The sequence below is a fragment of the Notolepis coatsorum genome (assembly GCF_963971535.1).
Source record: "Notolepis coatsorum genome assembly, chromosome: 2".
NCBI classification, from domain to species: Eukaryota; Metazoa; Chordata; class Actinopteri; order Aulopiformes; family Paralepididae; genus Notolepis; species Notolepis coatsorum.
Window position 1 is genome coordinate 126,371,203 of NC_140166.1, and position 14,993 is coordinate 126,386,195.

Consider the following 14,993-nt stretch of genomic DNA (forward strand, 5'->3'; position numbering starts at 1 on the left):
TAAACCGTCCTCTGCCAGCTCTATTTGTCTATGGAGATGTTCACCTTCTTTGCAGGGCTATAACTTTTTAAATTGTATTGCTAAATTGACATTACTATGGCCCATTCAACATCAATTATCTATCGTTCAGGATGTAGGAACGTTTTACTTTTTCATTCACACATTCATACTAAAATACCGTCCAGAGTATAAATATGTTTTTATCGTTTTCTGCTGTATTTCATAGAACGTGAGTTATAGCCATAAATGCATATTAGATTATCAAATGCCGTTTGACACCGATCAACGTTATATTAAAAATGTCAATTGTACAAGGTTCTAAACGTCTTGACTCATCATCTGCTGGTGACTGGAGGGGGGGGGGGGTCGTTTATAATGCAATGACCGACGTTAAATGATTCATGTAGTATGGGTGATATATAGATCAGAACAGTTTGTATGGATAATAATAATTAAAAACGCTATAACTCACGGCAGCTTCCTCGTAGCGATGGGGGATGATACTGGAGCAAAAAGATCGCTATTATGGGATGTTGATCTATGCGATCCATTTCCAGGTTGTATAATACAATATATACGTCCAAATAATGTTGTTTATTGAGTTATGGCAACGGATCGATATCCAGTGTGTCAAGATGGAGTCCCGCGAGCGATAGCGAGTGGCCGGACGAAATAGCGTGCGGACCAAGCATTTCCGGTCACTTCCGGTTTTGGCAACTCGCCGATCGGCCACCAGGTGGCGGTATTGAAGCGTTGGAGAGTTGAGCGGAGATCTACAGCACCAGTCAAGACTCTGTGGGTGAAATGTGAATACCATGACGAAAATTTGAAATATTGATCTCAATGACGTCGTAATCAGTCATTGGCAGACAACGCATGGCGGAGAATGACGTGTTAATCAGTCATTGGCCGGAGATGGGTACAGTACTTGAGTAAGAATACTCTGCATCAAAATGTCTAAAAACTACTAGACCTTTGTTATTTTTGTTGAGTTGTGTAGAAGTAAAATGTGGAGTCAGAAATCCTTTCTCCTATTCACTTTCATTGAGTCCAATCCAAAAGGGTGATTTACCATCTGGGAGACGATAGGGGGCGCTTTTTTCACATCTGAGCGCCGGCGTTGCCTGGATCTCCAGCAGTAGGCTCGCTTGATGCAATATGATTTCAGATCGCTAATAATAAAAAAATTCAAAAATAAAACAGAGAAATCTCGTGATGGGCATTCAACGGTCGGGGGGGTAAACCCGAGAAAAGCCGTGAGTGGCATTCAAAGTGTTAACACTTTGAGTGCCACGCTGTTTTCCCATCTTTGTACTTAGTGTGCCAGCGCTGTAAAGTATAGGGATATAGGCAGTGTTTGCAGCGCTATATCTATATTCTATATTATAGCTATGGAGGCAATACTATGGATCATTTGACATCAACTGTCCATCGTTCAACATGTGAAAGAGAATAGTTTTTTTCATGTATACGTTCGTGTCTTATACCGTGGTGAATATTGTATAGTTTCAGAGTGATACTGGCTAATTCATTAAAACAGCGCTATGGAGCAATACGTGAATTTTGCTAAAAGCTTTGGCGTTGCTCGCCTGGACACGCTATTATTTCCAATTCAAAGGTATATAATAGGTATTATGTTTCATCATGAATAAATGAAAGGGGGGGGGGGGGGTCGTTTTTTGATGCTTTGATCGTCACCAACGGCATGCGTTTTGTAGTATGTTACATATGATCGTTGCGATCTATGTGAAATCATGGTTGGATCAAGGTAGGATTGATGTCATATAGTCCTTACCTGTACGAGGAGGTATCCTAAAAAGAATATTCCAATTGTCTGATCGCGATTTTCAGTATTGGTGTCCATCGTGTCCCCGACATAATCCGGCACACACATGCATGGAGGGTCATTGGACGCGTTTCAATGTGATCGGGTGAACCGCTAGATTCGCCTGACCCAAAATATGGTGCCCGGAGTGATTTAAGTGTAACACCCGGTGTGAAGGAGGGTTTCAAAGGGTGGGCAATACTGCCACCTAGCAGGATGCGGCCGGTATTGCACTCTGGCGATCTCAGAATGATTCTCTATGGTAACCCCAAGGTCCGTGTGCCTGAAATGAAAAAAAATATCGAATAAAAGAAATAACGACCAAAACCCGAGATATCTCGGGTCTGGCGCTCAACACATGGCGAGTTAACCCGGGATATCTTGGGTCTGGTGCTGAATGTGTTAACATGTCTTATTTCAAACTAGTGGCAATAAAATATCGAAAACAGACAATTAGTTATTTATTTTACTTGTCTGATTGTGTCCATAGATCACAATTACAATACAGAACTTTGAGGGTGTTTTCTCAAAAACGAGTTTTTATGCATTTTACTTACACACAAAGACATGCAACTCCATTTCCCTAGTACCTACACACACCAAACTTTCCACATTTCTTCCCATCCATATCCTGCTTCTAATTACAGAAGGGTTTGTTGATATATCATTTATAGCCGGGTTTATAGTAGATTTTACACAAAAACTAGGCGAAAATAAAGAAAGTTATGACAGTAGACAGTATTTCCCGATGTATGGGCTGATAAGAGGACATGGCCACAATCCCTTCTGTGAAAAAGTTTAGTTTTGAATGTATCAACAAAATGAAACCAAGTTTTTGAATCTGGCATTATCCATGTTGGTGATTCGTGTCTCTGCAATATATGTGCACATATTTAATGAGGAAGTGCATCATTTGCATAATAAACATAAAATTCAGAAAACTTGCAATATATTTTCTCTTAGTTTATATGTACATAACAAACTGGGAAGGTTTCATAGTGATATCTATTCAAATATTGTGTTTGCCTATTAGGGGGTACTGTCTTTAAGTTCGATATTACACATTATAAAGCATGTTCTGAATCACTGAGTTGACCACTTCTTAGCAACGTAGAACAAGGTGCAAATAGTTAGAAAGGACAGGAGAATTCCGACTCTAGTGATGGACAGGAACACCAGCATCCTCATGGGATCTGTCTTGTATCCAGTGACGTCCACGATGTCCAGCTTGCTTCCGTTGCCAAACAGCATCTCCCCGCACGAGGCCACAGCACAGTAGTACGTCCCGGCGTCAGAGAGGCTGACGTTCCTCTTCTGGAGATGGTAAACGCAGCTCTGCGCGGGAGACCCTCTTTCTGAGACGTCCTCCTCACACCGGTCGTCGCGGGTGTGAATGAGACCCGGGTGGTAGCCTGTTCTGAACCAGTAGACACTGTGTTCCCCATCACAGGTCTCAGTGTGTGCTGTACAGTTCAGAGTCACAGAGTCTCCTGGCTGGACTGACTCAGACACCGGCTGCTGAGCGATCGCTTTGAAGCTGGACTCTAAACGAGAAGAAGCCACAATATATGAAAGAAGCTGATTACAAAGCATCTAAACCAGGGGTGTCAAAACCTTTATGTAACACGGGTGGTGGGCAGTGGTCCAAATAATGGACATTGATCATTTAACAGATGTAATAACAACAAGTAAATAACAATGTATTAGGTCTAATATCAGTGTGTTTGTACCTGGTAATAGTGAAGTAAAAAAAAAACATCTCTAGTAGTTATATTGCATCAGACCAAACAGAATATCAAATAATTCTCTAGAACATTTTGGAGGGCCAAAAATAATGTTGACCTGGGCTTAATTTGGCCCGTAAGCCCTACTTTGGGCAACACAGACAAAAAAAAAAAAAAAAAGTAAGGTAAAGTAAATTGTAGAATCTCTGCTGGTCAGTAGGAGCTCTGTACCTTTAACGCTGAGGAAGACGCCCTCTCCAAACTCCACGATGTTGGAGTGTCCGCTCCCACAGTAATAGGTCGCCGAATCTGAGCGCCGGACGTGGGAGATGCTTAAATGATTGGTGCCTTTATCGCTGCGCACAGAGAACCGAGAGTCGCCCTGGAAACGGTTGTGCAGCGTGGCGTTCTTGTCGTACTTGTAGATGCTCGACAGGAGCAGAGGTTTGCTTCCCAACGTCTGCTGGTACCAGGAGAAGTGCATCGCCTGCATGTTCCCTTGAGGAAAGCAACGTAAAGTCACGTTGTCCCCGGCGCCGACCGACACCAGACCGCTGCCCTGCTGTAGGCCTGAGGATTGGGCTGTTGTGTGGACTAAATCACAGAGATATAGAGATATATATACGTAAATATAAGCATACAGTGAAGTTAGCTTTGCAGTTTTCACATTTAGAGTAATGTCTTCAATGTGGTGTCTAGTTGGGAGTGGAGACCATATATATAAAAGCAAACAGAGTTAAAGTTTGACTTACGTATTCCCCAGAGGAGAAGCTTCGTGATGTAAAAAGGTTCCATCGTCCTCGGGAACCTCTACGTCTTGAATGAGCGAGGCGAACTTAGCCAAGAACACTTCTGAAATGGGGTTATGTGCAAGAGGAACAAGAAATGCTGACACATAATTTATACATTCATACAGTACATCCGTCTGATTCTGTATAGGAAGTGTATCAACATACTTAAAGAATGAACAGCCACTAGCTATGTGGAATGTAATTTAGTCCTGTAAATGGACAATTCAAATATTCAGACGGACAATTTCTTACAAAATATTTGTGACAAAAATGTGTTTGTACTGTAAAGACGGTCGGTTTTTCAGCATTGAGAAGAGAAGCCAGGTCAAGGCCTATATCTCTGTGGTGGGTTGACCTATAACCAAGAGAGAGCAGGGGGGCTGTTGAAACCTCGGGTTCTAACACACACAACACACACCATCTTTACCTCCCCTGATCAAAGTATGTATGATACTTTTCAAAAAACCAACAACGGAGTAGGGCTGACCCCTATTAGTCGATTAGTCGACTAATCGGTGGAAAGGAGCCGTAGTCGACTGGCCAACCTCTTAGTCGAATATATACAAAAAAAAGTATAATTTTTATTTTTTTTATCATTCTTTCCAAAAGAAAAGAGGCCTAGAAGCGTGGCTAACGCTAATGGCACGCATACCAGAAGCTAACTGCCTACAAAAACAGGCACAGAGGCACTGAAAGAGGATTTCACCCATCTAAAGGGTTTTGTTTGAAACAATCAACACTATTGTTGCTCCTGTGCCTCCATGTGTACCTGTATATTCTTATACTGACTGTAATAACTTTTTGAATTATTTTGTGGATAAGGTCAGTGGTGTTAGAGCAGTGTCATCCCTTTCTGACAGCCTTCCTACCACTGTCTCTCCTCCTCTCACGCTACTAGACTCGTTCTCTCCAGTCACCTTAGAGCAGGTTTCTATAGTGCTGCACAAAACGAAACCCTCTTTTAATCCCCTTGATGCTGTTCCCTCATCCCTGATTTTAGAGGTCCTTGACTCAATTGGTCCCACAATTCTGTCAATAATTAACCGCTCTCTGGCATCAGGTTCTGTCCCTAGCCTTTTTAAACATGCCATAGTTCAACCTCTTTTAAAAAGGCTAACCTAGACCCCTCTCTTCCTGAGAATTATAGACCAATCTCCAAACTACCTCTGCTGTCCAAGGTGCTGGAGAAAATTGTGGCTGAGCAGCTTCTCATGGTTCTAGAAACCCATAATCTGCATGACCCATTCCAATCAGGCTTTCGGAAATTTCATTCCACCAAAACAGCCCTTCTTAAGGTTACCAATGACATTGTAATGGCTGCAGATGATGGTAAACACTCACTATTAGTTTTATTGGACCTCAGCGCAGCCTGTGACACGTTGATCATGTGGTTATGGTGCGTAGGCTCAATGATGTGTTTGGGATCTCTGGGTCAGCACTGAGATGGTTCTCATCTTACCTAGCTGATACAAGCTTTTCTGTGCCAGTGGGTCAGTTCATGTCGGACTCTACCCCACTGTCCTGTGGGGTTCCGCAGGGTTCTGTGCTAGGGCCAATGCTGTTCTCCCTATATATGTTTCCCCTAAGCCAGATTATTAAACGTTTTAATGGAATATTTTATCAATTTTATGCGGATGACATCCAATTGTATTGTTCTTTTAAGCCCAGTGAGTGTAATCGTTTTTGCATTATTAATGAATGCATCGATGCCATCAAGAGCTGGATGGCTGATAATTTCCTTCATCTTAATGCACGTAAGACAGAAGCCCTCATTATTGCTCCCGACCACATCATCCCCATTATAAAAAGTTCTATTGGACCCTTAGGTCAGTGTGTCAAACCTCATGTGAGGAACTTAGGTGTCATTTTTGATGACTCTCTGTCTTTTAACAGCCATGTCAACCAGCTCACACTGTCATGTTTTTATCAGCTCAGAAACATTGCCAAATTAAGATTTGTTGTTTCTAGAGCTGAAATGGAAATGATCATCCATGCTTTTATTTCATCACGCCTGGACTATTGCAATTAAATTTGTACCTGTCTGGATAAATCTGTGCTAAACCGCTTGCAAATCATTCAAAATGCAGCGGCAAGGCTTTTAACTGGGACAAGTAGGCGTGCCCACATCACCCCCATTTTATCCACTCTACATTGGCTCCCCATTAATTATCGTGTCCATTTTAAAATTCTTGTTTTAACTTTTAAAGCCCTCCAAGGTAGATCCCCTGTGTAAATTTTTTATTTACTGCGCCCCTACTCCCCCAGTCATGCACTTAGGTCCTCCCACCAAAATCTCCTGGTTGTCCCACGGACCCGGTTAATAACAAAAGGTGACCGGTCCTTCCAATTTATGGCCCCTACCCTTTGGAACACCCTCCCCCTCTCTATGCGTTCACTTGACTCCCTATCCACTTTTAAGGAACAGTTGAAAACGTTTTTATTCAGACAGGCTTTTAAATAATTCCTGGTTGTATACGTTGTTTATTTATTTATAATTGTTGTTTTGTTTTTAGTTGCACTCATATTTAGTTATTTAATTGTAACTATGCCTATGCTTACGATGTGTCAGAATTGTTTTATGTGTAGTGCGTTCATCTCTATGTTGCTATGTTTTACTTCTGTGAAGCACTTTGTGATTTTATCTGAGAAAGGTTGTGAGGTTTTTGTCCATTGCTCACTTACTCGCTCTGTTCCTTTAAGCCTACTCGCTCTGTTCCTTTTGTTTTCTGTTAATCAATTGCATTCCCCTATTCACACGCTTCTTCCCATAGACGCCGTTGATTGGTGCTCCCCCAACCACACGCTTGTCAATCACATCCCTCAGCTGTCACAGCTTGTCAATTAAGCATTCCCTTATTATTTATACCCCGTTTCCCCATTCAAGTTTTGTTGGATCGTTTTGATATTTCAGTAGCATTCGCCGTTCCTGCCTTGCCTGCTGTTTTTCCCTGTGCTTTGCCTCCAGGATATTCAAGAAGTATTCCGCTTGGACACCCGTTTCCCGTGGCGACGCGCTCGCCCCGTTTTGATCCTACTCTCTTTACGCACAGCGCCTGGGTGAGTTTTTATGACTGTCTTTGATCCTATTCGTTTTTCGTGTGTTTAAATGACACTGAAGATATCCTGCTTTTTGTCAGACAGTCACTCACCCAGCGTTCAGCTTTTTTGGATTGTTCATTGGGATAATATTTGGCCTTAACATCGCTCACTGTGTGTTCACACACCGAAGATATAATCACTTGGATTTGTATTTGGGACTTCGCTCACAGTGTTTATTTGCACCGAAGATTTCTATCACGTGGATTTGTGTTTGGGACGTTACTCACAGTGTTTATATACACCGAAGATTCAGTCACTTGGATTACTCTGTTTTTTGGTACAAGTCACCTCCCCTGTCACCTGCTCTGTCCCCAACTGTACTCTGAGCTAACCCGCTCCCTCTCTCCCTCTCGGTCCCGTTACCACCTCGGAGATCTGCCGAGAGAAGTCTGCAGAGCGGCTCTGACGTCATCGTCTGCTTCCCCAGACTAACCATCCCGGGAGAAGCTGCAGAGCAGCAACATTCATCTATGCTTGTATCCCAGTCTTTGTCTTTTCTCTACCAAGTCTATGCTGTTTATTTAGTGTAAATAAACAAGCCCTTGTTTTTGGCAACTCTGAATCTACTCTCTTGTGTCGTTGCGTTTGGGGTCGGTGTCAAACCATAACATTACGATCCAACCAAAATGACGACCCCAGCCGACACAGAGAGGGTCAGAACCGCACTAGCTAATCAGATCGAGTTGACCAAGGATCACAGTCACCAACTAGAGAGGGCTGCGGCTGCGGTGCAGGATCTCAGGGAACAGGTCCAGCCTATTCAAGGGTCCCTGGCCGCCCTGGCAGGACAACAATCTGGTATTCTCGTTCAGCTTCACTCGCTGAGCGACACCGTTAACGCTTTACTTCCCTCACTTCCTTCAGGAGCATTCCCCGCAGCCCCAGCAGTTCCCACGTTTCCCGATCCCGCACCTCGGGAACCCCGTCTCTCCGTCCCACGGCTGTTCGACGGCAATCCCGAGGAGTGTGCCACATTCATCATGCAATGTGAGTTGGTTTTCCGTCATCAACCAAGTCGATTCACTTCTAGAGGGGCCCAAGTGGCCTATATGACAAACTTACTTTCAGGCCGTGCTGCCCAGTGGGTCACTTCCTCCTGGGCAATGGATGCAGATTTTGTTTTCTCCTATCCAGACTTCGTGGCTGATCTCCGCAGGGTGTTCCACCATCCAGCCCGTGGCCTGGACCCTGGAGCCCGGTTGGGTACGTTCCGACAGGGGAGCGGCGGGGTAACTGACTACGTCCTGGAGTTTCGACTGGCGGTGGTGGAGAGTGGATGGAACGACCCTGCACTTCGCCTAACCTTCTTGAGGGGGCTCAGTGACGCAGTCAGGGACCAGCTCGCTACCCGGGAGGTGCCTGACTCCCTCGAGGACCTGTTTAGCCTCGTCATCCGTATCGACGGACGCCTCCAGGAGAGAAGGCGAGAGAGGACCCGACTGTTACCTCCTGAGGTACCCCGGATTCCCCGGACTCATGACGTTACTGCTGGTCACCCTGCCCTCAACACGACTGGTGGTAGCGGACCCTCCCGTTCGGTTCGCGAGGAGGAACCCATGCGGCTGGGACGCTCTCATCTGAGCCAGGCTGAACGTGAGGCAAGGCTCAGTTCCGGTCTCTGCCTCTACTGCGGAAGGGAGGGACACCGAATTGCCAACTGCCCCACCCGGCCAAAAGACCAGGCTCGCCGAGACCCCGGGAAATCCTGGTGAGCCGTTTTTCCCATTCCCAGAGCCGCGCACCACCTGGCCATCTGATGAGCGTCACCCTGGCCTGGGGGGACCAACGAGCCACGGTGGAGGCCCTCATCGACTCTGGGGCAGACGAGAATTTCCTCGACTTCGAGTTTGCTACCCGAGCCAACATTCCACTTGAGGACCTTGTGAGGCCCTTGGAGATCTTTGCGTTGGACCAACACCGCCTGGCCGACATCTCTCAACGCACCGGCCCAGTCGTGCTGACCATCGCTGGGAACCACGTTGAGAGAATCCAGTTCCTTATCACCCGATCCCCTCTTGTCCCGGTGGTCCTGGGTAGGCCCTGGCTCGCGCTGCACGAGCCCCACATCGCCTGGTCCTCCGGTACCATCAGGGGCTGGAGCTCCTCCTGTCACGCCCTGTGTCTGCAGGCGGCGTCCTGTCCCCCGCCCCGGAGGCCCGCTGGTGAGTCGCCTCCGGACCTTTCGTCCATACCTCCCGAGTACCACGACCTCTTGGAGGTTTTTAGTAAGTCCAGGGCTCAGGCCCTTCCACCTCACCGCCCTTACGACTGCGCCATCGACCTCCGCCAAGGGGCTCCCCTTCCCGGCAGCCGCCTTTACAGTCTGACCGTTCCGGAGAAGAAGGCGATGGATCAGTACATCTCTGAGTCATTGGAAGCAGGACTCATTCGGCCTTCCTCCTCCCCGGTGGCGGCCGGTTTCTTCTTTGTTGGTAAGAAGGATGGGGACCTTCGACCCTGCATCGACTATCGCCAGCTCAACGAGATCACCATCAAGAACAAGTACCCTCTACCCCTCATGAACTCCACCTTCGAGCCACTCACCCAGGCTACCGTCTTTACCAAGCTGGACCTCCGGAGTGCCTACCATCTTGTCCGTATCCGTGAAGGCGATGAATGGAAGACCGCCTTCAAGACCCCCAGGGGCCACTACGAGTACCTGGTGATGCCGTTCGGCCTCACCAACGCCCCGGCGGTATTCCAGGCACTCATGAACGATGTCCTTCGTGACATGCTGGAGGTGTTCGTGGTGGTGTACCTGGACGACATCCTCATCTTCTCCAGGACCCTCGAGGAACACATCCAGCATGTCCGCCGTGTGCTGGAGCGCCTCCTCCACAATCGGCTCTTCGTCAAGGCGGAGAAGTGCCGTTTCCACTCCGACTCCGTCGACTACCTGGGCTTCATCGTTGAGAAGGGCTTGACCCGAGCGGATCCTCGCAAGATCCAAGCTGTGGAGGATTGGCCTGAACCCACCACTCGGAAGGAGTTACAGAGTTTCCTCGGGTTCGCCAACTTCTACCGAAGGTTCATCCGGAACTACAGTCAGGTGGCGGAGCCACTTACCAGACTGACCTCTCCCGCTCTGCCGTTCGACTGGTCCCCAGCGGCATGTGCTGCGTTCCGCTCCCTCAAGAAGAGGTTCACTTCCGCCCCTATCCTGCTCCACCCTGACCCCAAGAGACAGTTCATTGTTGAGGTGGACGCCTCGGATACTGGACTGGGCGCTGTCTTATCCCAACGTTTGCTTACGGACCAGAAGGTACATCCTTGCGCCTTCTACTCGCGTTGGTTCCTCCCTGCCGAGAGGAACTACGACACCGGCAATCGGGAGCTGCTGGCGGTCGTGGCTGCGTTGGAGGAGTGGCGTCATTGGCTAGAGGGGGCAGAGGAGCCTTTTACCATCTGGACAGACCACAAGAACCTGACGTTCATCCGCGCTTCCAGGCGCCTCAACGGTCGGCAGGCGAGATGGGCCAGTTTCCTCAGTCGGTTCGACTTCTCGCTGACTTTCCGTCCCGGTTCCCGCAACACGAAGGCCGACTCCCTGTCCCGGTTACACTCCAAGGGGGCTCCACCCTCTGAGGACCCGACTCCCATCCTCCCGGAGGCCAGGGTGGTTGGAGCCATCACCTTGGGCATCGAGGGGGTGGTTAGACGTGCCCTACGCTTCCAGCGTGCTCCAAGCAACGTTCCGATTCATCGTCTCTTCGTCCCCGACTCTGTCCGGTCCCGGGTGCTGCTATGGGGCCATACCAGCCGGTTTGCCTGCCACCCGGGCGTCCATCGCACGTTCTCCTTCCTGGCTCGTCGTTTCTGGTGGCCCACCATGCGGAACGACGTCAAGGAGTTCGTATTGGCCTGCGCGGTCTGTGCCCGCAGCAAGGCCTCGCACCAGGCACCCTCCGGGCTTTTACAGCCACTTCCCGTTCCGAGCCGTCCATGGTCACATGTGGCGCTAGACTTCGTCACAGGTCTTCCCTCCTCCCAGGGGAACACTTGCCTTCTGACCGTGGTGGATCGATTCAGCAAGGGGGTTCACCTCGTGGCCCTTTCCAAGCTTCCCTCGGCGGCCGAGACGGCGGACCTCCTGACTCACCACGTGTTCCGCCTTCATGGGTTTCCCCAGGACATCGTCTCTGACCGGGGGCCCCAGTTCACTTCCCAGGTATGGCGGGCCTTTTGCAAGGGGTTGGGGGCGACGGTCAGTCCTTCCTCTGGTTATCATCCCCAGACTAACGGACAGACGGAGAGGATGAACCAGAGCGTGGAGTCTGCTCTTCGGTGTGTGGCAGCCGAGAGACCGGCATCCTGGAGCCGTTTCCTTCCCTGGGTTGAGTACTCCATCAATTCAATGGTCAGTTCCGCCACCGGCCTCTCACCATTTGAGGTTTCCCTGGGCTACCAACCCCCTCTTTTCCCCGCACAAGAGGCGGAAGTGGCAGTTCCCTCCGTGCAGGTCCACCTCGACCGCTGCCGACGAGTTTGGGAGATCACCAGGACCGCGCTGCTCCGGACATCTGAGCGCGCCTGTCGTGGGGCCGACCGGCGCCGGGTTCCTGCGCCGACTTACCACCCTGGGCAGAGGGTGTGGCTCTCCGCGAAGGACCTCCCGCTTCGGTCCTCGGCCAAGAAGCTCAACCCCCGTTTCGTCGGACCTTTCGAGGTCCTGAAGGTACTCAGTCCGGCGGCCCTGCGTCTGAAACTTCCTGCGTCCATGCACATTCACCCCGTGTTCCATGTCTCCCGGGTTAAGCCTGTCTCCCTCAGTCCCCTGATGCCTCCAGCTCCTGATCCTCCGCCTCCCGTGATGGTGGATGGTCACCCCCAGTGGCAGGTCCGCCGGTTGATGGGCGTTCGACGGTGGGGTCGGGGGTTCCAGTACCTGGTGGACTGGGAGGGTTACGGCCCTGAGGAGCGGAGCTGGGTCTCCCGGCAGCTCATCGTGGATCCCGGCTTGATCACTGACTTCCATCGTGCCCATCCTGACGAGCCGGGTCGGCCTGGTCGCCGGGTGGCTCCCGTGGAGGGGGGGGTACTGTGAGGTTTTTGTCCATTGCTCACTTACTCGCTCTGTTCCTTTAAGCCTACTCGCTCTGTTCCTTTTGTTTTCTGTTAATCAATTGCATTCCCCTATTCACACGCTTCTTCCCATAGACGCCGTTGATTGGTGCTCCCCCAACCACACGCTTGTCAATCACATCCCTCAGCTGTCACAGCTTGTCAATTAAGCATTCCCTTATTATTTATACCCCGTTTCCCCATTCAAGTTTTGTTGGATCGTTTTGATATTTCAGTAGCATTCGCCGTTCCTGCCTTGCCTGCTGTTTTTCCCTGTGCTTTGCCTCCAGGATATTCAAGAAGTATTCCGCTTGGACACCCGTTTCCCGTGGCGACGCGCTCGCCCCGTTTTGATCCTACTCTCTTTACGCACAGCGCCTGGGTGAGTTTTTATGACTGTCTTTGATCCTATTCGTTTTTCGTGTGTTTAAATGACACTGAAGATATCCTGCTTTTTGTCAGACAGTCACTCACCCAGCGTTCAGCTTTTTTGGATTGTTCATTGGGATAATATTTGGCCTTAACATCGCTCACTGTGTGTTCACACACCGAAGATATAATCACTTGGATTTGTATTTGGGACTTCGCTCACAGTGTTTATTTGCACCGAAGATTTCTATCACGTGGATTTGTGTTTGGGACGTTACTCACTGTTTATATGCACCGAAGATTCAGTCACTTGGATTACTCTGTTTTTTGGTACAAGTCACCTCCCCTGTCACCTGCTCTGTCCCCAACTGTACTCTGAGCTAACCCGCTCCCTCTCTCCCTCTCGGTCCCGTTACCACCTCGGAGATCTGCCGAGAGAAGTCTGCAGAGCGGCTCTGACGTCATCGTCTGCTTCCCCAGACTAACCATCCCGGGAGAAGCTGCAGAGCAGCAACATTCATCTATGCTTGTATCCCAGTCTTTGTCTTTTCTCTACCAAGTCTATGCTGTTTATTTAGTGTAAATAAACAAGCCCTTGTTTTTGGCAACTCTGAATCTACTCTCTTGTGTCGTTGCGTTTGGGGTCGGTGTCAAACCATAACAAAGGTGCTATACAAATAAAGTTTACTTACTTACTTACTTACTAATGAACACACTAGACTAGACAAATATCAAGATGTATCCATCAGTGGACCAATTGCATGCTTTTGCAGAGGACAAGAAGCCTTCAGTCGACTCCTTCAGACATTAAGCACCCCCCACAGCCCAAATGGAATGATACAACAAATTTAAAAAAATTATATATATATTATTTAAATTGTTTTGACCAATAGTCGACTAACGGCAAATTTTGGCCAATCATAGTCGACCATCCAAATCCTTAGTCGGAGACAGCCCTACAACGGAGGATATAAAGCTTGCTTTAACGTGGAGTGGGGCCCTGAATACGTGCCATAGGATTCATATACAGCTAAATAAAACAAAGATAGACCGAAAGGCATCTTTAAGTAGATATACAGATATAGTAGATTTAAGCCCTGGCGTTGCCCAGTGGTAATTACCTGTCTTTCTGCCCTGATTGCCCTAATTGGTACCTGGTGTGTACAGTTGACTTGGCTTTATATCTTCTTCCTGCTTGCTAGTCAGGTTGTCAGTCGATCACTGAACCTTACCGTGAATACTGTGATGCATTCTACCAAAGCCTTATCGCTCCTTGCCACGGAGGATAAGTTTGTTCACCTTGTATAGTATATTGCCTTGTCGTGCCTTTTGCTTATGTACTCTTACCGTGTGTGTTTATGTAGCACCGTTGCCCGACGTGTAATTTAGTAGCAGGTTTTGGAGACAGTGTTGTCTTCCCTTTGCTTTTCCCCTTTTCTCGATATAGCTCAGTTTATGATTTTGTACAATAACGTGTTTTGGAGACTGGTTTTCTCCACAATACTTTCCCCTCTTTTGGAGACGAAGCATTCTCCCACTTTTGTTTGTGCGCCGTTGTCTGCGGGTATGCAATGGATGTCAAACAATAAATAAACAATACCTGCCTCTCGTCTATCCATTCTGCACTGCACCTGGGTCCAACACACCTTCCCAACTCGTAACAAGTGTTTTATATTAGGATCTAACATCCCAATGGGCCTCTCTGTTTACGGTTTGATTCAGTTTTAAAATAGGTAGTAATAAAAATAGAATAGAGTAAAAAAGCGCATTAAAAAATAGTAAAAGAAAAAAATAGAATAGACAGTCAAATAAATAAAATAATGCAATAAAATTGTTCAGTAAAATAGCCCTAATTTACAATACAATAATCTGGTTGAAGCGGGCTCCTTAGTTACTTTACAGGATGTGGTTCTGTGTTACTTTACAGGCAGCAGAGCAGCTCAACTTTGAGTTTCTTTACAAAGGTCCGTTCTAAATGACTTTATAGAACAGTCCGAACAACAGGGAAGCTCCGGACATGTGAAATATAATCAGGCACGCTTAAACAGGTTATTACCTCAGATGTCCGACTCATTGGCAATCTGTTGCATTGTTAATTAACTAGCTAACATATGTATATTTCCT

General features: G+C 47.9%; 1 protein-coding gene across 1 annotated transcript; it reads right to left on the reverse strand.

The window, feature by feature from the left end:
• Nucleotides 1-2,393: 2,393 nt before the first annotated feature.
• Nucleotides 2,394-4,408, reverse strand: LOC311248380 (uncharacterized protein). Its single transcript, XM_084337995.1, has 3 exons — nucleotides 4,302-4,408; nucleotides 3,781-4,143; nucleotides 2,394-3,369 (listed from the first exon to the last, which is right to left on the reverse strand). Exons 1-3 carry the CDS (start codon nucleotides 4,342-4,344, stop codon nucleotides 2,909-2,911), a joined length of 867 nt encoding a protein of 288 aa, XP_084194121.1. The 5' UTR covers nucleotides 4,345-4,408; the 3' UTR covers nucleotides 2,394-2,908.
• Nucleotides 4,409-14,993: the final 10,585 nt, after the last annotated feature.